The 25,301-nt window shown below is 44.2% G+C and overlaps 2 protein-coding genes across 2 annotated transcripts in view; one reads left to right on the top strand and one right to left on the bottom strand.

Moving 5' to 3' along the window:
* Window positions 1-1,185: 1,185 nt before the first annotated feature.
* On the bottom strand, window positions 1,186-11,550 carry LOC112244084 (zinc finger protein 574). The gene is given in 10 exon segments (XM_042304953.1): window positions 1,186-2,018; window positions 2,150-2,828; window positions 2,831-3,696; window positions 3,876-4,008; window positions 4,197-4,843; window positions 4,846-4,983; window positions 5,075-5,170; window positions 5,310-5,476; window positions 5,641-5,946; window positions 11,065-11,550. Coding segments are annotated over 9 exon segments (3,201 nt in total). The 5' UTR covers window positions 5,942-5,946; window positions 11,065-11,550; the 3' UTR covers window positions 1,186-1,844.
* A 931-nt stretch (window positions 11,551-12,481) lies between these two features.
* LOC112226145 (glycogen synthase kinase-3 beta-like) overlaps window positions 12,482-25,301 on the top strand; it is a 28,820-nt gene continuing 16,000 nt past the window's right edge. The window contains exons 1-4 of the mRNA XM_042304952.1: window positions 12,482-12,862; window positions 16,993-17,180; window positions 21,778-21,861; window positions 21,987-22,097. Coding sequence (XP_042160886.1) covers window positions 12,688-12,862; window positions 16,993-17,180; window positions 21,778-21,861; window positions 21,987-22,097 — 558 coding nt within the window. The 5' untranslated portion in view covers window positions 12,482-12,687. The remainder of the gene's footprint in view (window positions 12,863-16,992; window positions 17,181-21,777; window positions 21,862-21,986; window positions 22,098-25,301) is intronic.

The raw sequence follows: 25,301 nt of genomic DNA, 5'->3' as shown, positions 1-25,301 counted from the left end.
AGAAAACATGTGCGCAGAACTGAAAAAGTGTGTGCAAGCAAGGATGCCTACAAAGCTGACTCAGTTACACCAGCTCTGTCAGAAGGAATGGGCCAAAATTCATCCAATTTATTGTGGGAAGCTTGTGGAAGGCTACCTGAACCGTTTGACCCAAGTTAAACAATTTAAAGGCAATGCTACCAAATACTAATTGAGTGTATGTAAACTTGTGACCCACTGGGAATGTGATGAAAGAAATAAAAGCTGAAATAAATCATTCTCTATACTATTATTCTGACATTTCACATTCATAAAATAAAGTGGAGATCCTAACTTACCTAAGACAGTTATTTTTGTCAGGAATTGTGAAAAACTGAGTTTAAATGTATTTGGCTAAGGTGTATGTAAACTTCTGACTTCAACTGCATATATACAGTTTAGTCATTTTGGAGAATGCTAGGACAAGCAAAGATATACATTTTTTATGAAGACGTTTATTGAGAAGGAGAATACTGCACTTAAAACAATATAAAGTGTGTGTGCTTGCCCTTACAGTGGGGCAAAAAAGTATTTAGTCAGCCACCAATTGTGCAAGTTCTCCCACGTAAAAAGATGAGAGGCCTGTAATTTTCATCATAGGTACACTTCAACTATGACAGACAAAATGAGGGGGAAAAATCACATTGTAGGATTTTTAATGAATTTATTTGCAAATTATGGTGGAAAATAAGTATTTGGTCAATGACAAAAGTTTATCTCAATACTTTGTTATATACCCTTTGTTGGCAATGACAGAGGTCAAATGTTTTCTGTAAGTCTTCACAAGGTTTTTACACACTGTTGCTGGTATTTTGGCCCATTCCTCCATGCAGATCTCCTCTAGAGCAGTGATGTTTTGGGGCTGTTGCTGGGCAACACGGACATTGTTAAAAATCCTACAATGTGATTTTCTTGATTTTTTTTTCTTTCTAATTTTGTCTGTCATATTTGAAGTGTACCTATGATGAAAATTACAGGCCTCATCTTTTTAAGTGGGAGAACTTGCACAATTGGTGGCTGACTAAATACTTTTTTGCCCCACTGTATGTTAATTTTCCCTGGGCTTGATCCGTTCTTCAAAAGGAGGGTGAATGGGGTCCAGTATCAACCCCAATCACAAGACACAGTAACACACACACACAGTCACATAACAAAACAGTCATAGAATATTATCAAATATCATTTAATCATTAATTTATCTATTTACAGCAAAAAGAGAAACAGTCATTGTTTTCAAAGTAAAAATCACATATTACAGACAAGCACTGAATGAACATCCACGGGCAGTCAAGAACATGACAAACACAGGAAATGGCCCTCTGTCACAACTACCTCTCCACCGTCACTGACCGGCTCTGCCCTGTCTTTCTGAACATGAGATCGTAACACATTTGGTCTGGAGGAGTGAATGAACACCTACTGTTGTCCTGCCTGCTGCAATTGTAGACAATCATTTTTGTACTCAACAATGAAAACCAGACCAGTGTTCCTACACTCCTGTAGTTCACTCGATCCCAGTTTAATATTCTACTGCTCCCCATACATTCACCCCAATAGGATAACAGTCAGTAAAACATGCTCTCTGCCAGTCAAGAGTCAGTACACTCCCACAGCCCACACAGGTAGTTCTGTCATGGTTCTCCAATAGTTGAGCCTCTCACTGGCTCTCAGTAGCTGTAGATACATCTTTGAGGCTTGTGTGATGGTTCTATGACAGGTCTGTGATAGTTCTGAGTCGTGTCTCTTTGACCCTCAGAATATCTAGATTGTCGTGTGAGGGTTATCTGATGGTCCGGTCATGGTTCTGAGTTGTCTCTGTCTGGCCTTTAGATGAGCTGTAGACTGTCTACAGAGATGGAGTCCATCCCCAGACTGTTCTCCAGGGCTGTGTGGTAGATCTCTATAGCCTCAGCCAGGGGTAGGGTTCCTCCCTCACTGGTCTCTATGATGGCGATGGTCTCCCCAAACTCATTACACATGATGGTGGGAGTACCTTGGGTCTGGATAGGAAAGGAAGCATTGTATGGAGGATGTGAGAGAAAAACATATTTGAACAACATATTTTCTCAATTTTACAGACTAACACACCCTCAGAGGCCGCACACAGACCCCGCTAGCCCCTCCCCCTCACCTGCTGTAGGGTCGACGTCTGTATGTGGAACAGCTGAGGCTGCCCATTGGCCAGTTCCATCTGGGATGCCTCCACTAGCGCCACGGCGGCGCTGGTCTCCATGGCAACCTGTGCTGCGGCCACCTCCTCCTGCCTCTGCTGGCGTGCGTGGGTCTTCCTGTGGTTCCGCAGATTGGAGAAGGACTTGAAGGCCTTGCCGCACACCAGACAGGCGTGGGGGCGCTCCCCCGTGTGCGTACGCCGGTGCTCCGCCAGGTGCATGCTCTGGACAAAGCCCTTGTCACATATTTCGCAGCGGAACGGCCGCTCCCCTGTGTGCGTGCGCAGGTGCTCTCGCAGGTGCGTGTTCTGCCGGAAGCGCTTGCCACACAGGTTGCAGGGGAAGGGGCGCTCTCCTGTGTGGATGCGCTGATGCAAGGTCACGCCAGAGGAGGAGACAAACAGCTTACCGCAGGTTAGGCACTGGTGGGATTTACCCCTGGCCACTGCACCACCACAGGACCGACCAGGAACCAGGCCGTGGCTCAGCTGATGCAGACGCCAGTTGGCTGCAGAGTTGAGCTTCTTCCCACACACAGTGCAGTCCAGGCCCCCTCTCATGATGCTGGTGGTCCCGGTGTCTTCTGAGGTGGAGGGCTCTGAGAGGAGCTCCCCGTCAGGGCACACTTGGGGCTGGCTCTCTAACCCTCCCTCTCTGTCTTCCTGGGCCTCAGTGGGGTGGACCTCCTGACAGTGGCGGTCTCTCTTCCTCCTGTGCAGGAAACCAGCCTGGCATTGGGGGCAGGAGAACGGGGCCGGGGCCCCCGGGTGAACAGTGTAGCGGTGGGGGCTAGCTTGGCCGGCCGTACGAAGGTGGCGGGGCAGTCCGGGCAGGGACAGGGAGGGAGGTTGGCATGGAGTAGGCGGTGCTGCCGGAGGTTGGATGACTGGGTGAATGTCCGGTGGCAGATGTCGCAGCGGTAGGGGCGCACGCCAGAGTGGGTGAGGTTGTGGCGAGACAGGTTGGCCAGGGACGAGAAGGTCTTTCCGCAGTCTGAGCACTGGAAGGGCCGCTCGCCGGTGTGTGTGCGCAGGTGGTTACGTAGGTGCATATGCTTCTTGAAGGTCTTGGTGCACACGGAGCACTTGAAGTGTCGCTCGGAGACGTGGGCCGTATGGCGGTGTTTGACCAGGCGGAGCAGAGAGGGGAAAGCCTGAGGGCAGGAGGGGCAGGGGAACGCTCCCCGGGGGCCAGCTGGACCAGAGGGGTTAGGGTCAGTAGAGGAACCAGGATCAGCAGTATGTTCTCCCGGTTGGGACTCTCCACTGCCCCCTGGTGTCCCCTCCACATCCACCATGTTCTCCTTTCCTCCCTCTGCCCTGCTCAGGGAGCTGGAGGCAGTGTCCTCCCCTGACTCGCCTATCTCCATCTCAGCCTCAGTAAGGGGGGCCATCAGGTTCTCCTCGTCACCCTCCATGGGGCTGCCCTCACCCCTCTCCCTCAGGGCCCGGGCTCTCTGAAGGATGGACAGGGCTGACAGGGACATCCTCCTGGGGGCCGCTGGGACCTGCACAGGACATTGTCAAAACACATGCTCATACATTGACCGGTATGGGACTGAATTTAACTAGAGAAACAAAACATTTGCATACATTTCTCATTGATGAATTGCGCAAAACATTTCTCAAGTTAGAATTTGGAACTATAAGAACAATATTACCATTTTTAAAAAGAAAACGTGGTTACCAGGACGACAGGGGTAGGTGTAGTGGTGGCTGTTTTGGTGTGTGTTCTACGGTGGTACAGGAACTTGGTCATATTGGTGAAGGTCTTGGCACAGTGTTCACACCTGTGGAGCGGCTCTGCTGTGTGAGACTTCCTACAGGACGGAGCGAGGGATGACGTGAGGGATGAAGAGAGAAGTAGGGATGGGCAGATATAAAAAGAGAAGAGAAGATTTGTCTCAGAGACCTCAATACAAAACAGCATTCAAAAAGCAATAGACAGAAAAACATTGGGGATTGTGATGGTGCATGATGAGAACATGATGTCTGGTCAGGCACCTACCTGTGTATGATGAGAGTCATCTCTGTGTTGAAGCCGTGACCACAGTCCACACACAGATACCGAGCCTCCCCGGAGTGAGAGCGCATGTGTGTCTGCAGTGACATCGCCTTCTTAAACACCTTGTCGCACTCCCGACACTCGTATGTGCCATGCTCGTGCACGCGCCTGTGTGCCGCCAGCCGATTGGCTGACGTGAAGGTACGCTGGCATTGGCTGCAGTGCAGGCATAGGGGTGTGTTTCTAGATCTTTTAGCCAGGGCGCGTCTCCCCCTTCCCTTCCCCCTCTCCTCTGCCACCCTCCCACCATTCTCCTCCTCTCTCTCCTCCTCCCTCCCTCTGTCCCCCTCGTATCCCATCATCACCCCGTCCTCACCGCTCTCCTTCTCCTGGGCCAGGAAGTGCTCCCCCTGGTGTTGCAGGAAGTCCTCTGGGGTCTGGAAGAGGAGGGCACACTCAGAGCACTCATAGGGGTGGAAGATCACCACCTCCCCCTGCTGCTCTTTCTCCTCCCGGACAGCAGACAGCGCCACCTCCAGTCTCTGGAAGCCGTTCTCTGGAACCCCCAGCTTTCCTACCGAGCCCACCCCTAGAGGAGTGAGCAGAGGGGGCAGCAGCTTGGCGCGCCGTAGGCCGGGGGTACTGGAGCCATCGGCCAGGGCCTGGGCACTGCAGATCTGGAGACGCATGGTGGCCGAGCCGGGAAGGGGGAGACGGGGGGTGGGAAGGTGGCCCGGGAGGGGGTCGAGGGCTGGGGGGCAGACTGATGTTGTTGTTGTTGGGCCAGGACCTGAGAGGGGGGCACGGACATGATCAAGTTTGAGTGAAAATAACTTGTTACTGGTTTTAAAAAGCTTTTTGACATGAAGTGTGTACAGTACCTGTGCTAAGATCTCCCCAGCTTGTTGTTCACTCAAGACAAAGTTCTGAACACTGACCAAGGGTGTCACAGTACCATCGGGCTGCAACACATACTCCTGGAAGAGAGAGGAGGAAGTTTGAGCCAAGAAAGGAAACACCTAATTCTGCCTGTCTGCTTTTGCGCTAAAGAACGCCAGCCTGTAAGCCCTTTGATGAAGGGTTTTCTGATGAAATGTGTTGGCATTTAATACTCACAGTCTCTGTGGCACTGTGCGTGCTGCTCTTGCTGTGGGTCTGTCTGTGGGCCAGCCACACCTCTGGAGAGTCAAACAGGGCCAGGCAGTCTAGGCACTGGTACTGGACAGGCCCCGACACCTGGCCCTCTGTCCCTGCCTCGTCTGTCTCCAACACCTCACACAGTTCTGGGGAACACAACACAATGTTCAGCAGGTGAGTCTCACTATCTAGCCTCTCTACATTCAAACAACCTCTGCCTTTCATCCTTGAAACAAACCACCACCTTCAACCCCCCTCCTTAAGACACATATCCACCCTTTCCTGTCCTCCACCATCCCCTCCCTCTCACCATGGTCCTCTGTCTCCAACCCTGCCTCTCTCATGTGCAGCTCCTGGTGCAGTAGCAGTTCATCTGGGTTCCTGAGGAGGGCACCACACTCCAGGCACTGGTACTGGCTGTCCCCGTACTCTGAGATGCCCTGGATGGCCATGGCCTCCCCAGCCTCCCCCTCTTCTCCCTCCTGCCCTGTGTGGATCTGCTGGTGCATCAGCACTTCTTCTAGGGTGTTGAAGAGCTGGTGGCACTCGCTGCACATGTACTGGTGCTGCACGTCGTACATTCCCTCTGGGTCCTCCTGCTGGTCATCCATGGCTACTGCAAGGCGGTTTTTGAAGGACCGTGTGTGTTAGTCAGCACAATTCAATGAATGATAAAAAGGCTCCTGTCCTGGTCTGAGTTATAGCTCTGTGTTACGATCTTGATACAAGTGTGCCTCGATTGTTGAACTGAAGACTGATGTCTGTTAGTGAACAAACAGGTTGTTGTGAGTTTTAGGGCTTGAACCAGTAACAATGATTTGTAAAGTAGCTAGCCTCTTTCCTCAGGTCTCTCACTATGATGTTCTGTGATGTCAGGACAACAGGGAGGGAGCCTGAAAAAAAGCAAAATACAGTAGTCTGTCAGCTATTTGGTAACACCTGTCCCAATCCCCAACTGGCCCATAGACATTATTTTAGTTTACAATGATGTAGGTCATTTCCATGTTAAAGGAGGCATGAGCACCAACATGTGATGTTGATAGGAGCATATCTCAATGTGGCCCTCATACAATCATGGCCACCTAATCATCCCCAGCTTACAATGGGCTCACTCATCGCCCCTCTTCTCCCCTGTAACAAACCTCACGTCGTTGCTGTAAATGAGAATGTGTTCTCAGTCATCTAAGGGTTAAATAAATACAATTAAAATGAATAACAAAAAATATATATATCAAAATGGGTGTCAAATGAAGTCATAGATAAATGTTTCTAGTAATTGCTTCGTTTTCTGGTCAAACAGATGGAAAGAGGTCTTAGATTTACCAGATAAGCCTCATTAAAAAAGGTATTAGAAATACATCAAAACACAATAATGTTGAAGTAATATTTAGGTAAACAACATTTAAATCATTTATCCAAAACTAAAATGTAGGTTGCCTTCTTAAAACACTGCCTTGTGCCTTGTAATTCCGTTACCAAAAACCACATATCTTTAAGATGATAATGAAAGTTCACAGAAGCAACAAGGTAGACCTACCAATTAGTTTGTGTTTTTTACAGTTTCTGAATTATTTAGTGATTATAACTCGTAATTCTGTTACCAAATTGGTAACATAATTACAGAAAAAACAGTAACGGAATTACAGCAATTGAATTGAACATAATGAGAAATCAAATCATAATGTCCTCCCTTCCACTGGCATACTGTTATGTTCAGCTCATAACTGTTTGTCTCTTTCTGTTGTCTGGTGGTCAAAGCGAGAGTGTGAAAACAGTCTGGACAACCTCTCCCTCTTCTCTCTCTAGTTAATATCACCTCTCCCGGTTCTTACTGACGACTACCCAAGAGCCCCCTCTCTTTCCATTTACTAAAACTGTAACCAGCATCCGCACCCACTGAGCACCGGAAGTCCATGGACGTTGAAAAGTAGTTGAAATGTCAACGTCCACATACGTCATTTTGGGGGCCAGTCAGGGCCGGCCTTGATTTGACCCAAACACAGACATCCATGATTGGTGACAGGACCAAATTTGAACCAATCATAAACGTCTATGTTTCACAAGATTGGACAGCACAGTACAGTGAAGAAAAGTAGAGTATAGTACAGTAGAGTTCCGTACAGTAGAGCACAGTAATGTACTGTACTCTATTGTAATGTCCAAACTTGTGAAACATAGAAGTTTGATTGGTTCAGATTAGGTCTTGTTTGTGGGCGGAGCTCATTCGAATAATAGCCCGTGTGTAGAATGATACCCATATATGCAAAGGATGATATTGCATATTTCTACCTTTGTGTACCTATTCAGGATGAATCACAATAAAGAAAATTACATTCATATTAGAGGTCGACCGATTAAATCGGAATGGCCGATTAATTAGGGCCGATTTCAAGTTTTCATAACAATCGGAAATCGGTATTTTTGGATGCCGATTTTTATTTTTACAACTTGATTTGACGAGGCAAGTCAGTTAAGAACCTCTAGTGACTCCCCATCCCGTACGAGGGAGCGTAATCATCGACTGACTCTAATTAGCATAACGCAACGGACATAAATATTCCTAGAAAATATTCCTATTCATGAAAATCACAAGTGAAATATATTGAGACACAGCTTAGCCTTTTGTTAATCACCCTGTCATCTCATATTTTCAAAATATGCTTTACAGCCAAAGCTAGACAAGCATTTGTGTAAGTTTATCGATAGCCTAGCATAGCATTTTGTCCAGCTAGCAGCAGGTAACTTGGTCACGGAAATCAGAAAAGCAATCAAATTAAATCATTTACCTTTGATGAGCTTCGGATGTTTTCACTCACGAGACTCCCAGTTAGATAGCCAATGTTCCTTTTTTCCAAAAATAATATTTTTGTAGGCGAAATAGCTCCGTTTGTTCTTCACGTTTGGCTGAGAAATCACCCGGAAATTGCAGTCACGAAAACCCCGCAAAAAAATCCAAATTAGCTCCTTAATATCGACAGAAACATGGCAAACGTTGTTTATAATCAATCCTCAAGGTGTTTTTCAAATATCTATTCAATAATATATCCACCGGGACAATTAGGACCGATTGGAATAATGGCTACCTCTGTATTTTACGCGAGAATCTCTCTGGGAGCATCAGGTGACCACTTGCGCAATGTAGCCACTTACGGGTATTCTTCAACATAAATTCGTAAAACTACGTCACAATGCTGTAGACACCTTGGGGAATACGGAGAAAAAGTAATCTGGTTGATAGCCCATTCACTGCTCAATAGGGACGCATTGGAACGAAGTGCTTTCAAAACACGAGGCACTTCCAGATTGGATTTTTCTCAGGCTTTCGCCTGCAACATCAGTTCTGTTATACTCACAGACAATATCTTTACAGTTCTGGAAACTTTAGAGTGTTTTCTATCCTAAGCTGTCAATTATATGCATATTCTAGCATCTTGTCCTGACATAATATCCCGTTTACTACGGGCATGTTATTTTTCCAAAAATGAAAATACTGCCCCCTAGTCACAAAAGGATTTATTAAGAACACATTCTTATTTTCAATGATGGCCTAGGAACGGTGGGTTAACTGCCTTGTTCAGGGGCAGAACGACAGATTTGAACCTTGTCAGCTCAGGGATTCAATCTTGCAACCTTACGGTTAACTTGTCCAACGCTCTAACCACCTGCCTTACGAGGAGCCTGCCTGTTACGCAAATGCAGTAAGAAGCCAAGGTAAGTTGCTAGCTAGCATTAAACTTATCTTATAAAAAACAATCAATCATAATCACTAGTTAACTACACATGGTTTATTATATTACTAGTTTATCTAGCGTGTCCTGCGTTGCATATAATCAATGCGGTGCGCATTCACGAAAAAGGACTGTCGTTGCTCAAACATGTACCTAACCATAAACATCAATGCCTTTCTTAAAATCAATACACAGAAGTATATATTTTTAAACCTGCATATTTAGCTAAAAGAAAGGTTAGCAGGCAATATTAACCAGGTGAAATTGTGTCACTTCTCTTGCGTTCATTGCACGCAGAGTCAGTGTATATGCAACAGTTTGGGCCGCCTGGCTCATTGCGAACTAATTTGTCCGGAACGGTTCCGTATTTCACTGAAAGAATAAATGTTTTATTTACGAAATTATAGTTTCCAGATTCGACCATATTAATGACCTAAGGCTCATATTTGTGTGGGTTATGTTATAATTAAGTCTATTATTTAATAAAGCAGTCTGACTGAGCGATGGTAGGCACCAGCAGGCTCGTAAGCATTCGTTCAAACAGAACTTTTGTGCGTTTTGCCAGCAGCTCTTCACAATGCTTCAAGCATTGCGCTGTTTATGACTTCAAGCCTATCAACTCCCGAGATTAGGCTGGTGTAACCGATGTGAAATGGCTAGTTATTTAGCAGGGTGTGCGCTAATAGCGTTTCAAACGTCACTCGCTCTGAGACTTGGAGTAGTTGTTCCCCTTGCTCTGCATGGGTAACGCTGCTTCGAGGGTGGCTGTTGTCGTTGTGTTGCTGGTTCGAGCCCAGGGAGGAGCGAGGAGAGGGATGGAAGCTATACTGTTACACTGGCAATACTAAAGTGCCTATAAGAACATCCAATAGTCAAAGGTATATGAAATACAAATCGTAGAGAGAGAAATAGTCCTTTCATTCCTATAATAACTGCAACCTAAAACTTCTTACCTGTGAATATTGAAGACTCATGTTAAAAGTAACCACCAGCTTTCATATGTTCTCATGTTCTGAGCAAGGAACTGAAACGTTAGCCTTCTTACATGGCACATATTGCACTTTTACTTTCTTCTCCAACACTTTCTTTTTGCATTATTTATACCAAATTGAACATTGTTTCATTATTTATTTGAGGCTAAATTGATTTTATTGATGTATTATATTAAAATAAGTGTTCATTCAGTATTGTTGTAATTGTCATTATTACAAATAAATAAAATTAAAATAAATATAAAAAAATTGGCCGATTAATCGGTATTGGCTTTTTTTCGTCCTCCAATAATCGGTATCGGCGTTGAAAAATCATAGTCATCGACCTCTAATTCATATCCATAAATGATGCATTTCTGTGTAGTACATATCAGGGACCCATGATGTAATTTCGTTACCGTAATTCTGTTACTTCACTTACTGTAGTTCAATAACCAAAATAGATTTACTGTACTTCTGTTAACGAACTTTGCATCTACAATCTTGTTCCAGTAAATGTTTTTGTTTAGCATACATTTTAAAGTGAAAAATCTGAGTCTCAGCGTAATTCCGTTAACATGGAATTGCCCTGTAGCTATTGCATGGTTCCATAAAATCGTCATAGAAAATAGAGCTGATAGCTACACGCTAATTAGAAGCTGCAATAAGCAGCAGAAGCTAACTTCATGTAGGCGCCAAACGGTGGTAGACGGGATGTGAAATAGTTAACAGGGACGTGTATTATTAGATAAATTTTTTCTACTCAAATATGGCATATAATTCATGACATTTAGTTTATACAAGTCACAGTGCTGCATGATAGCTTGCAACATTGCTTCCTGTGTGTTATCATTCATGTGGCGAGCTGTTGGCGGCGCTCTCTCCGATATCCGAGACCTCTTCGGAGGCACCGCTGTCTCCTGACTGTGGCTCCCCGGCTCAAGGCGGTCGTCAGGCGGCGCTATGCACTTTTCCCCGCAGGTCTCCGGTAGACACGACAGGCCCTTCCTTCCCCTCCCGTTCAAAGAATCTTACCTCTCATCTACTGTCGTTGGACAATCCCTCGTGAGGTAGTCACAAAGCTCCGCAGAAGCAACAATGCACTCTCCGTTCCGGCTATAAGTGAATAATGCACTGATTTGACGGTACGCATTTAAAATCGTGAATCTTCTGGCAGAGAAACATTTCGGTGTATGAAAAACATCGTTTGTCCGCGGATCATCCCCCTGTTGTCGGCACGCTCTGCTGCTGCCTTGCGCTCTGGCCTTGTGACTTAGGAAGGAAGTGATTGGATACATTCCCTGTCAGTCATCAAGCGGTCTTTAGGGCATTTTCACAAAAAACGTACTGTGTATTTGCGGTTGTGGGAGTTTACTGTCGCCATGTCGGTGTGGTTTGTCATTTGTTTTTTATCTACTTTAGACCTGTTTTACATTTTTTTTAAACCGCGCTCATCTGATCCTATTTGTTGAAACTTTAAATAATGGAAACTTTGAATAATGGATAATAGTTATGCTATATTAATATCACCATAATGAGAATATGTACAGTGTTTGTTAACCCTGCAATCTGAAACAACAATAAAATGACTTCTATAACTTGTTCTTGAATTGCCACAGTCTGACACTCACCTCTACTCCAACTTCTTAGCTGCCTGAATGAAGACTAGAGTGGCTAAAGGTGCTTGCCCACCAGGCAGTGAGAAGAATCCACTCTCCATTCTTCTGGTGATAACATCATGTGAACCTGCTATATTTTTTAAAATGTTCAAATCTCTTTTTATGCCAAGATGGTCAACTTGGTCTGTTATTTTCTCTACCTTTCTGTGTGTATGTCTGTCTCACTGTGTAATTCTGAGGGGTCAGATCTTCAAACTGCATTGCTGACTTTCCCAAAATGTTGCTTGAAATGTATTTATGCTGTTGTTGAGCCCCTGGGTATCTCTACATCAGTGGTTCCCAACCAAGGGTAATATTCCAAAAAAGGTTGGGAAGGTTGGGAAGCACTGCTCTACATTTTCAACTCCTTATAAAAAATAAAATATTTAAATGCAAATTACATTTTAGACCAGTCATCATTTCTTCACTCACCATTCATTAGGGAGCATTACAAATTGTCAAGACAAGCACAATAAGAAGCACTATGAATAAGCTGTCTTTGGTGTGTATTTTCTATTAGAAGACGAAATATATTATCTTTATTTGTATACTTCTACCGTTTGTAACCACTAAGCTCCACAAGTGCACTTTGGGGTGTAATCATTAGTCCAAACAGTTGCAAACTGTTGCATGTTGCAACGAAGCGAGAGTTTCTGTTGGCCAAATTCAGGTAGGCTCCGCCCTGTGTCGTTCCGTTGTGTTCGTTAAAGAAACGTTTTGCAACAGAATTGGCGTAATGGATACACCCCAGTTGGATCTACCCTCAAAACTTCGTTACCCATGAAGCAATGCTATCAGCCAGCGCGTTGCTGTGCGTCAAGTCCAACCACTGTGCCAAGCGAAGAAGAAAGGGGGAGACGTACAAGCTAGCTAAAACGATATGCTACCAATGCAGTTAAATTTGTAACGACTACTTTAGAAAGGATAGGTCAACTCTGTGCCTGCTTGGCTTTAAATCGCAACAAACATTTCCCCTGCCCCGGCTTTAGCGCACATAGATATGAGCGGCAGCGGGCGGCCCAGGACCAGCTCGTTTGCTGAGCCTCCAGGGGCTCCCGGAGCCGTTTCAGCCGCCACCGGATCGTCTGTTACCGGAGGGATTTCTGCAGGAAAATCTGGGGCTTCACAGGCCACAGGGAGCAGCTCGACTGGCTTCGGAAATTTGAAACTAGCCCGTGAGTATAGCTAATTGAACAAAAAAACGAAGGGATCGGGATATATATGTGTGTACTGGTAATTTAAACGAAGTATCTAACTAAACAAATTGATAAAACTGTCGATGTTATCATTTCTAGAAGCAAACCTAGCTAGCTAGCTGGCTAGGCTATGTATGTTTTTGTAGAAGGGATAGTGGGATCAAGCCGGGCTTTGATTGTGGCAAATCTAGCTAACGTTAACTAGCATAGCATTTGAGGCGAAACGTCTATACGATGTTAGAAACGGGGAGAAATTGGTGAAAATAGAATGGAACCAAATTTCGGTGATATTTTTAGTTGGAAACCGGGCATCAACAGTAACGTTACCTACCTAGGTGAAATCAAAGGAGGTTGACTGTCGTCCTCATTTAGCTAGTTAGCCGGTAATCTTAGCTATTAGCATTGAAAGTTATGTAGCTGGTTGCTTAGTTAGCTAGCTAACGTTAGACAGGTAACCTAGCTAACAGCTATATATGCTATTTAGGGAGACGAAGTTAGCATTAATTCAGTTCACATAACGTAAACTATTGGGAATTTATACGACATGGCTTAACGTGACCCTGACCAATTGGCTTTAAATCTAGCTAACTTGTTCAAGAACAATTTACGTGCTAGTTTGGTTAGCTTGTCCAAGGCAGGAATAGAATTAGCCAGCTGTGTCAAAGGTCTGTCAATGTCATTTTTATAACGTTACAAGTCCAGTTTTGTTTTGCAGTTCTTTGGTCAACCGTTTTAGATTGAGCAATAATGTGGGTGGTAAGGAACCGTTACGTATCTATCATAACAACGTATTTCCAAATACAATATGTGTTGGGCTCATCTCGTTATTGTTCAAGATCTATGATTGATTTTCCTCATATTTGCATAATTTGACACGTCCATATATTGATAGATCAAATAATCTTCATAATTAGGCAAGTCCTATTGCTTTCCATTGAGATTTCCGCACGTTGAGGATTCTTCCAAAGGGTCTCATTCGCACCAATTTTTACAGCCAGTGCAATGGCAGGAATTGACTGTATGCCCAATGGTAGTTTGGATATGCAGTGTTGGCAGAATATCTACAGGGAGGGAGGTAGAGAGGGAGGTGTTGACATGGTCAGACTTGGGGAAAACCCAATCTGGAACATTGCGCCACAATGTCCATGTCAAACAAACAGTAACAAGTCAACTCTGCAATATGTCAGGAGGTGGTTGAAAGATTACCCATCAACTTGGTCTGCTCTTCTCTCTACCTTTGTGTATGTCTGTCTCACTGTGTAATTCTGAGGGGTCAGATCTTCAAACTGCATTGCTGATTTTTCCTAGCCCACTGATAAGTGTTGTTCCTGGTCTGGAGGTGTCTGGACCTACCAGAAACCATAACAAAGGTGCTGTGCTATTGTTAGTTTTCTGGAAGTAACATTGACTTGTCTAAATGAAGTGCAAAGCCAAGATCAAGGGTTCTAAATGTCTGACAAAAAGGTGTCAGACAAGTCATAGGCAATAATTGCCAACAGGATTGTCTTAGTATCCTGGGGCTGCATGTAGCGTTACTGACGTTTCCCAGCTTCCTACTGCTCTAACGTTCTCAGCTCCTATCCTGGGGACCCACATGTCTGCACATATTTGTTTCAGCACTAACACACCTACACCTGATTCAACTAATAAAGGGCTTGATGGTCAGTGAATTAGTTGCATCAGGTGTGTCTATATTAGTACTGGGCCCTGTTTCCCAAAAGCATCTTAAGGCCAAGTTCACTGTTAGAACCATAGGATCCTATACTTCGAAGATCAACTTAGGCTTAAAATGCTTTTGGGAAATTGGCCCAGGTCTGGATCAAAACTACAGTTGTGGGCCACCAGGGCTGGATCAAAACTACAGTTGTGGGCCACCAGGGCTGGATCAAAACTACAGTTGTGGGCCACCAGGGCTGGAGTTGAGGAACACCGTAATAAAGAGTAAGTGGCAGTGCCACTAATCTGGTTAATATTCTCGACCTCTCTGTCAACTTTGTAGGATACTGCAGCTCTGGCATAAATACATGTTTGGTTGTAATGCATGGCTGTGTAATCGCTAATCCTTTTAGTGACTGTGTTCACTTGCTTTATATTTAGAAATAAGCGATGAGTTACTTGAGACTAAAGTCTGAGTGTTCTGGAAATCACTTCTCTCCCTCTTACTCTTTCATTCAATCCTACTCATCAGACCTGTGTTAACTTCCTCTTTAGGAACCAAAACACTTCCCTGACAGCTGATCTGTTTGACTGCTCATCTTTGCATTCATCATTAAAGTGACTATCATGCCACTGCTGTTTCATATTTAACACTCCCCTCTGACTCCACTCCTTAAGAAGAGGTATACACAGACGCAAACGCTGTGAGCCACATGATTACAGATCAGTTGACGTTCTCTGGTCGTATGAGACGTCAGAAGGAAGAATAGTTTAGTGAGTCATGTAAGGATCTGGTTTGGATTAATCAATGAATCTAATGCCTACCCAGTGTGAAATCTACCACTAGCTATGATAACCCTTCATATACTAGTATGTGAAAAGCTATGTAAGGCATCTCCAGTGTGTTTATTAAAACACGCCATCCAGCTCTTTCAGACATCCAGAGGTGTCTAGTCTACATCATAGGAGTTGACTTTAAATCCATCAATCAACTGCGCCCACCTAATGCTTTTAGCAGTGCTGAACAAAACCTCCGGCCATTCACCCTCCCTTCCAGTCTGATTCCTGAGACTGACAAAGTCCGGCTTTATACCCTCAAAAAAAATACAATAAAAAATCTGGCTTTACAATTAGAGGATCCAAATGAAATACATTTCCATCTTCAGCAGAGGAAGATCCAAATTTGTCTTCTCAACACAATCTTAAGCTAGTCACCTACTTATACAGCTGTGTTCTAGAGGCCTTGTCAGACTTTAGAGTAGAACTGGGAGATACAGAGTTATTAGAGAAAGCATGGTCATGTTGGGGCAGGCGAATGGAGGAACCGGCGCACACACTCACTGGGTGTGCTACTGTACTGTCCATTCAATGTTATCACAGGCTCTGACAAGCTAGTTGGCTCCAGGCCCTACCTCTACTGTAGTGTTCCTCCTCCCTTCAGTCTGTGCTACTGGTGTGTCAGTCAGTTCACCCTCAACCGTTCACACACACACACCACGCTGAACTGCACATCTGACCCGAAGTAGAACTGTCACTCACGGTATGAACTCAGAGAATCTTCCTTTCCACAAGGTCGCACATCAGATAGACAGTAGGGCTGTGATGATACCAGTATTGTGATATTTTTTCCATGTCACCAATGAAAACATGAAGCAGACCACTATTTGGTCTTTTGAAAATTTACTATATGTAAAATATTGTGCCCTATGGCTTGGAAAATGGATGACAACATGTTAGTTTCCAACATTAGGTATTTTTTCCTAAAGAAGTTAAACCGCGTTGTTTTGTTTCGCAATACTAGTATTGTCCCGGCCCTAACAGACAATGGCCCTGTTAAACACTTTAAAAACGCACCCTCAATTGCATGAAGACAGTAATTATAGATCTGACATTATGACATTCTGTTAAAGCGATGTTGGAGAGCCCTCACTTTCACCCAACCCACTGTGTTAAATTGCCCATTACCTCAAGAAACAGAGGAAAGCAATAATGCATTTCTCAGTATTGTCAGGGTCCTAGTATTTAAACCGTACTGGCCAGTGTATTGAGGGGGTGAAGAGGTTAGCGGAGTTCAGAGCTGTGACAGCCAGGCGTGCAGCCTCCCCCTGGGGAGCCGGGGAAGGTGAGGCAGGGTGGAGGTGGTTCACTGTAGCTACTTCAGCTCATTACCAGCTAGTATTATGTGTCTGTGGGGAGAGGCTTCCGAGGTTACGGACATTTAAAGAGAGAGGGGGAGTGATGAACATTTGTTTAGTGTTTCCCCTCAGGGGATTGGGGGAAAGGATGAGGTGACCGTCACTACGTTTCCTGCCTGTAAACCAGAGTCATGGTCCTCTCAGTGTCTGTGTGTGTCACTGCATCTGGATAACATCTAAAATACTTGGGGACCTTTAGCCCCATTCCCAAATGGTTATGTACCTTAATGTGTTTTGACCTCTGTACCTCTCCCCCAGGAGACAGTGGCAAGGTGACGACTGTGGTGGCCACACCAGGCCAGGGTCCAGACCGTCCACAGGAGGTGTCCTACACAGACATCAAGGTGATCGGGAATGGTTCCTTCGGCGTGGTGTACCAGGCCCGGCTCATTGACAGCCAGGAGATGGTTGCCATCAAGAAGGTTCTGCAGGATAAGAGGTTTAAGGTACAGAGTCTACAGACACACAGCACAACCCACTTCCACTGGCAGTCTACGCCAGTGTTGTAGTACTCGAGTCCTGATTTTAAATAAATAAATGTATACTTGTGACTTGACCATTAATGACTGGGACTCACCTTCCCATGTATTTGGACTGGATAGGCTACTATGATAAGCAGAACATTAGCAGCACTGTGTGTGCAGAGTATTGAGGGTTCTGTTCTCTAGCTAGCAGTGGGAATGACGCGCCACACTGGCACACGCGGCCTACGTCGGCCGGTGCGCTGTGGCGAAAAGAAACGCTGAGTGTGGGCAGATAGGAAGGCAGGCTTCGCTCACTCACTGCCTCCGATCATGGTGCCTTCAGAAAGTCTTCACACCCCTCGACTTTTTCCACATTTTGTTGTGTTACAGCCTGAATTGAAAATTAAATTGAGATGTTTTTGTCATTAGCCTACACACAATACCCCATAATGTCAGTAGAATTATGTTTTTCATAATTTTTACAAATGAATAAAAATGTTAAACTGAAATATCTTGAGTCAATAAGTATTCAATCCCTTTTGTAATGACAACCCTAAGGTTCAGATGTAAAAATGTGCTTAACAGGTCACAAGTTGCATGGACTCACTTAGTGTGCAATAATAGTGTTTAACATGATTTTTGAATGACTACCTCATCTTTGTACCCCACACTTACAATTACTGTGGGGCAAAAAAGTATTTAGTCAGCCACCAATTGTCCCACTTAAAAATATGAGGCCTGTAATTTTCATCATAGGTACACTTTAACTATGACAGACAAAATGAGAAGAAAAAAATCCAGAAAATCAAATTGTAGGATTTTTAATTTATTTATTTGCAAATTATGGTGGAAAATAAGTAATTGGTCAATAACAAAAGTTTATCTCAATACTTTGTTATAAACCCTTTGTTGGCAATGACAGAGGTCAAACATTTTCTGTAAGTCTTCACAAGGTTTTCACACACTGTTGCTGGTATTTTGGCCCATTGAATTTATTTGCATATTATGGTGGAAAATAAGTATTTGGTCACCTACAAACAAGCAAGATTTCTGGCTCTCACAGACCTGTAACTTATTCTTTAAGAGGCTCCTCTGTCCCCCACTCGTTACCTGTATTAATGGCACCTGTTTGAAGTTGTTATCAGTATAAAAGACACCTGTCCACAACTTCAAACAGTCACACTCCAAACTCCACTATGGCCAAGACCAAAGAGCTGTCAAAGGACACCAGAAACAAAATTGTAGACCTGCACCAGGCTGGGAAGACTGAATCTGCAATAGGTAAGCAGCTTGGTTTGAAGAAATCAACTGTGGGAGCAATTATTAGGAAATGGAAGACATACAAGACCACTGATAATCTCCCTCGATATGGGGCTCCATGCAAGATCTCACCCCGTGGGGTCAAATGATCACAAGAACGGCGAGCAAAAATCCCAGAACCACACGGGGGGACCTAGTGAATGACCTGCAGAGAGCTGGGACCAAAGTAACAAAGCCTACCATCAGTAACACACTACGCCGCCAGGGACCCAAATCCTGCAGTGCCAGACGTGTCCCCCTGCTTAAGCCAGTACATGTCCAGACACGTCTGAAGTTTGCTAGAGAGCATTTGGATGATCCAGAAGAAGATTGGGAGAATGTCAGATGGTAAAAACTCAACTCGTCGTGTTTGGAGGACAAAGAATGCTGAGTTGCATCCAAAGAACACCATACCTACTGTGAAGCATGGGGGTGGAAACATCATGCTTTGGGGCTGTTTTTCTGCAAAGGGACCAGGACGACTGATCCGTGTAAAGGAAAGAATGAATGGGGCCATGTATCGTGAGATTTTGAGTGAACCTCCTTCCATCAGCAAGGGCATTGAAGATGAAACGTGGCTGGGTCTTTCAGCATGACAATGATCCCAAACACACCGCCCGGGCAATGAAGGAGTGGCTTCGTAAGAAGCATTTCAAGGTCCTGGAGTGGCCTAGTCAGTCTCCAGATCTCAACCCCATAGAAAATCTTTGGAGGGAGTTGAAAGTCCGTGTTGCCCAGCAACAGCCCCAAAACATCACTGCTCTAGAGGAGATCTGCATGGAGTGTGTGTGTGAACCTTGTGAAGACTTACAGAATACGTTTGACCTCTGTCATTGCCAACAAAGGGTATATAACAAAGTATTGAGAAACTTTTGTTATTGACCAAATACTTATTTTCCACCATAATTTGCAAATAAATTAATTTAAAATCCTACAATGTGATTTTCTGGATTTTTTTTTCTCATTTTGTTTGTCATAGTTGAAGTGTACCTATGAAAATTACAGGCCTCATCTTTTTAAGTGGGAGAACTTGCACAATTGGTGGCTGACTAAATACTTTTTTGCCCCACTATCTGTAAGGTCCCTCCATCGAGCAGTGAGTATCAAACACAGATTCAACCACAAAGACCAGGGAGGCTTTCCAATGCCTCGGAAAGAAGGGCACCTATTGGTAGATGGGTAAAAAATATATGAAGCGGACATTGAATATCCCTTTGAGCATTGAAGTTATTACTTACACTTTAGATGGTGTATCAATACACTGTTTTTTTTAATGTATGCTTGTTTTTTTTTTTTTTACGGTTGAATTAATAAACTAAACTAATGCTAAAACCCAGTCACTACAAATATACATGCGTCCTTCCTGACTCAGTTGCGATAGAGGAAGGAAACCACTCAGGGATTTCACCATGAGGGCAATGGTGACTTTATAACAGTTGCGGAGTTGGTTGTGATAGGATAAAACTGAGGATGAATCAACAACATTGTAGTTACTCCACAATATTAACCTAATTGAGAGTGAGAAGAAGGAAGCCTGTATGGAAGGAAAATATACAAGGCACTAAAGTGATACTGCAAAAAATGTGACGAAGCAATTAGCGTTTTGTCCTGTATACAGTACAACACATTACTGAAAAAAAAAGAGACTGAATGGAGCTAAACACCAGAAAAATCATAAACTTGCTTCAGATTGCTTTCCACCAGGCACTGGGAGATAAATTCACCTTTTAGCAGGACAATAACCTAAAACACAAGGCCAAATCTACATTGGAGTTGCTTACCAAGAAGACAGCGAATCTTCCTGAGTGACCGGGTTACTGTTTTGACTTAAATCTACGACAAGACCTGAAAATGGTTGTTTAACAATGATCAACAACCAATTTGACAGAGCTTGAATATTTTTTTTTTAAGAATACGGGCCAAATATTGCACAATCCAGGTGTGGAAAGCTCTTAGTGACTTACCCAGAAAGACTATCAGCTGGAATCGTTGCCAAAGTGCTTATTCAAAGTATTGACACGGGTGTGGTTACTTATGTATATTAGATATTTCTGTATTTCATTGTTAATAAATGTGCCAAAAATATTTGTATACTTGTTTTCATTTTGTCATTATAGGATATTGTGTGTAGATGGGTGAGAGAAGAATAGTTCATCCATTTTGAATTCGGGCTGTAACACAACAATAAATCAAGGGGTATGTATGTAGGCTGCACATCGTAAGTGACTCACTTCCTTGTAACCATCAGTCACCAGCCTACTATTTAGCTTTGCCTGGTTAAGAAACACAAACTGCTTTATGAAATTGAAAACAATAGTACTGAGTTTAAAAGGAAAACAAGTCTAGCTATTAGCTCTCTCCCCTTGAGTATTCAAAAGTAGGCTCTTTGAATTTGTCGTCTCGCTCTACCCTCCCACTTTCCCTAGTCTTCCTCTGGGTTTCACTCTGGCATAAATAAAAAATTGCTGGGCTATTTACCAAAAGCCGAGACCAGACCTGAAAATGTTACAATTATTGGAAATAATAATATTTTGGGAGCAATACCCAATTCTGTCCAGAGACCATTCATCCCTTCAAAACATAATTGAACATTCTATTAAAATAAAATGTTTGATCCTGTGTATGAAGGACTCGTGGGCTATTGCATATCGTAGGCAATTATGACCTTTCTGCAACTGGAGGAAAATCTTTGCGTTATTTCAATGCTCACATAAAAATCTTCCCACCAGACCGCCACTAGTTGTTGCTGGGCAGATTTCTTCTACCAAATCCGAGCCAAATCAAGAGGAGCCACTCTAGCAACATACGAGCATCGAGCTAGCAAGCCGGCAATACAAGCGAGCAAAAAACATTAGTAACCAAAATACCAAATATGTCTAAAGAACCCCTGACTCATAACTTTTGCTTTCAAATGTTTTTAATATGCACGAACCAATATCGTTGTTATTTTTTGCTAAATTCCAACCCAGTGATTCAGACTTGAGCACTTGGATCAGGACTCGAGCACGGACTTCACCATTGGTGACTCGAACTCAACTTAGCCTTAGACTTGTGACTCAAGCACATGACTCGGTTTAGTGACTCAACTGAAACACTGGTCTACACACACACAGTGCAACTCACTGCCACTGGCAGTCTACAGAAACACACCATTGCCCCTCACTCACACACTATCAGATGTATTTCTGTATGTTCTCTCCCCATAATGCAATGTTACTACTGTTCAATTGATGAATTCTTAAGACCTAAATTACTCCCCCTTGCTATTTCTATACTCCAGAACCGAGAACTACAGATCATGAGGAAATTGGACCACTGCAACATAGTCAGGCTACGTTACTTTTTCTACTCCAGTGGGGAGAAGGTATGTACAAGTCACACTACCAGGTATTGGGAACAACATGACATTTTCACGTTTAAGAAAAATCCAGACTTGTCAAAAAATGTATTCAAGAACATTGCTCTTCTCCTATTGTTTTCCCCTTACAGAAAGATGAGGTGTATCTGAACCTAGTGCTGGACTTTGTCCCAGAGACGGTGTACAGGGTGGCCCGGCACTTCAACAAGGCCAAGACCACCATCCCCATTATATACGTCAAGGTAATGCACTCACTACTACTTCTCTTCCCATGTTTATCTTATTACTTTCCCTCCCTTTTATCCTCGTTCTCTCTGTCATTTTTTTCTTTTCGCTCTCGCATTTTCTCACTCAGTCTCTTCATCTCTCTGTTGCCCTCTCACCCCTCCATTGTTCCTCTTTAAGCTCCATGCTGCTAGAGGCAGAGTTCTCTATTTAAATGAAATGATACTAGGCTTGGGCAGTATACCGGGGTATTTGGAAATGAAGTTTTTCAATAAATGTTCATATTTGTAGCTATTTTTTTAAAGTAAATACCTGCAGTCAACTTGTGCAATACATTAGGAGATGAAGCGGATTGCGTTCTTCGTTTCACCTGTCACGGTATTTTACGTTATGAAGCTTACCGTAGTTCCCCAGAAAGCCAGTCACGTGTTTGTTTTTGTAAATGGCACAACGGGAGAAAGCAGTAGCAAGTGAGTCCAGCTGTTTATTGATTAACTGTTTTTCCCCCCCTCGAGGGATTAGGGACATGCACCTATAGTTTTCCTTCCCAGAAAATACATTAGTTCAGCAGAAATTTGCTTCATTTTCATCAGATGACAACAGAAGTGCAAAGCTATTTGGCTGGCATTGTAAATCAAATCAAATCAAATCAAATTTTATTTGTCACATACACATGGTTAGCAGATGTTAATGCGAGTGTAGCGAAATGCTTGTGCTTCTAGTTCCGACAATGCAGTAATAACGAACAAGTAATCTAACTAACAATTCCAAAAAAACTACTGTCTTATACACAGTGTAAGGGGATAAAGTACATATGTACATAAGGATATATGAATGAGTGATGGTACAGAGCAGCATAGGCAAGATACAGTAGATGATATCGAGTACAGTATATACATATGAGATGAGTATGTAAACCAAGTGGCATAGTTAAAGTGGCTAGTGATACATGTATTACATAAGGATGCAGTCGATGATATAGAGTACAGTATCTACGTATGCATATGAGATGAATAATGTAGGGTAAGTAACATTATATAAGGTAGCATTGTTTAAAGTGGCTAGTGATATATTTACATCATTTCCCATCAATTCCCATGATTAAAGTGGCTGGAGTAGAGTCAGTGTCATTGACAGTGTGTTGGCAGTAGCCACTCAATGTTAGTGGTGGCTGTTTAACAGTCTGATGGCCTTGAGATAGAAGCTGTTTTTCAGTCTCTCGGTCCCAGCTTTGATGCACCTGTACTGACCTCGCCTTCTGGATGACAGCGGGGTGAACAGGCAGTGGCTCGGGTGGTTGATGTCCTTGATGATCTTTATTGCCTTCCTGTAGCATCGGGTGGTGTAGGTGTCCTGGAGGGCAGGTAGTTTACCCCGGTGATGCGTTGTGCAGACCTCACTACCCTCTGGAGAGCCTTACGGTTGAGGGCGGTGCAGTTGCCATACCAGGCGGTGATACAGCCCGCCAGGATGCTCTCGATTGTGCATCTGTAGAAGTTTGTGAGTGCTTTTGGTGACAAGCCGAATTTCTTCAGCCTCCTGAGGTTGAAGAGGCGCTGCTGCGCCTTCCTCACGATGCTGTCTGTGTGAGTGGACCAATTCAGTTTGTCTGTGATGTGTATGCCGAGGAACTTAAAACTTGCTACCCTCTCCACTACTGTTCCATCGATGTGGATGGTGGGGTGTTCCCTCTGCTGTTTCCTGAAGTCCACAATCATCTCCTTAGTTTTGTTGACGTTGAGTGTGAGGTTATTTTCCTGACACCACACTCCGAGGGCCCTCACCTCCTCCCTGTAGGCCGTCTCGTCGTTGTTGGTAATCAAGCCTACCACTGTTGTGTCGTCCGCAAACTTGATGATTGAGTTGGAGGCGTGCATGGCCACGCAGTCGTGGGTGAACAGGGAGTACAGGAGAGGGCTCAGAACGCACCCTTGTGGGGCCCCAGTGTTGAGGATCAGCGGGGAGGAGATGTTGTTGCCTACCCTCACCACCTGGGGGCGGCCCGTCAGGAAGTCCAGAACCCAGTTGCACAGGGCGGGGTCGAGACCCAGGGTCTCGAGCTTGATGACGAGCTTGGAGGGTACTATGGTGTTGAATGCCGAGCTGTAGTCGATGAACAGCATTCTCACATAGGTATTCCTCTTGTCCAGATGGGTTAGGGCAGTGTGCAGTGTGGTTGAGATTGCATCGTCTGTGGACCTATTTGGGCGGTAAGCAAATTGGGGTGTCAGGTAGGGTGGAGGTGATATGGTCCTTGACTAGTCTCTCAAAGCACTTCATGATGACGGATGTGAGTGCTACGGGGCGGTAGTCGTTTAGCTCAGTTACCTTAGCTTTCTTGGGAACAGGAACAATGGTGGCCCTCTTGAAGCATGTGGGAACAGCAGACTGGTATAGGGATTGATTGAATATGTCCGTAAACACACCGGCCAGCTGGTCTCAAAGCGCATGCTCTGAGGGAGCGGCTGGGGATGGGCTGGGTTTCTTCCTGTCTGGGCCTGCAGCCTTGCTGTTGAATTGGATTCTACTTTGTTAACACGTTTAAATGTCTTACTCAGACACCTTGCCCTGATTAAAAGCTGCAGTGAAGGAGAGGGAATGTTTTAATCGCATGTTTCGTCAATGTTGCGTCAATGTTGTTGTCTGACGCAATACGAAACATCTCCCAGTCCACGTGATGGAAGCAGTCTTGGAGTGTGGAGTCAGCTTGGTCGGACCAGCGTTGGACAGACCTCAGCGTGGGAGCTTCTTCTTTTAGTTTCTGTCTGTAGGCAGGGATCAACAAAATGGAGTCGTGGTCAGCTTTTCCGAAAGGGGGCGGGGCAGGGCCTTATATGCGTCGCGGAAGTTAGAGTAACAATGATCCAGGGTCTTTCCACCCCTGGTTGCGCAATCGATATGCTGATAAAATTTAGGGAGTCTTGTTTTCAGATTAGCCTTGTTAAAATCCCCAGCTACAATGAATGCAGCCTCCGGATAAATCGTTTCCAGTTTGCAGAGAGTTAAATAAAGTTCGTTCAGAGCCATCGATGTGTCTGCTTGGGGGGATATATACGGCTGTGATTATAATCGAAGAGAATTCTCTTGGTAGATAATGCGGTCTACATTTGATTGTGAGGAATTCTAAATCAGGTGAACAGAAGGATTTGAGTTCCTGTATGTTTCTTTCATCACACCATGTCACGTTGGCCATAAGGCATACGCCCCCGCCCGTCTTCTTA

This window comes from Oncorhynchus tshawytscha, linkage group LG23 (genome assembly GCF_018296145.1).
Source record: "Oncorhynchus tshawytscha isolate Ot180627B linkage group LG23, Otsh_v2.0, whole genome shotgun sequence".
Classification (NCBI taxonomy): domain Eukaryota; kingdom Metazoa; phylum Chordata; class Actinopteri; order Salmoniformes; family Salmonidae; genus Oncorhynchus; species Oncorhynchus tshawytscha.
This window is presented reverse-complemented; position numbering and strand designations above follow the sequence as displayed.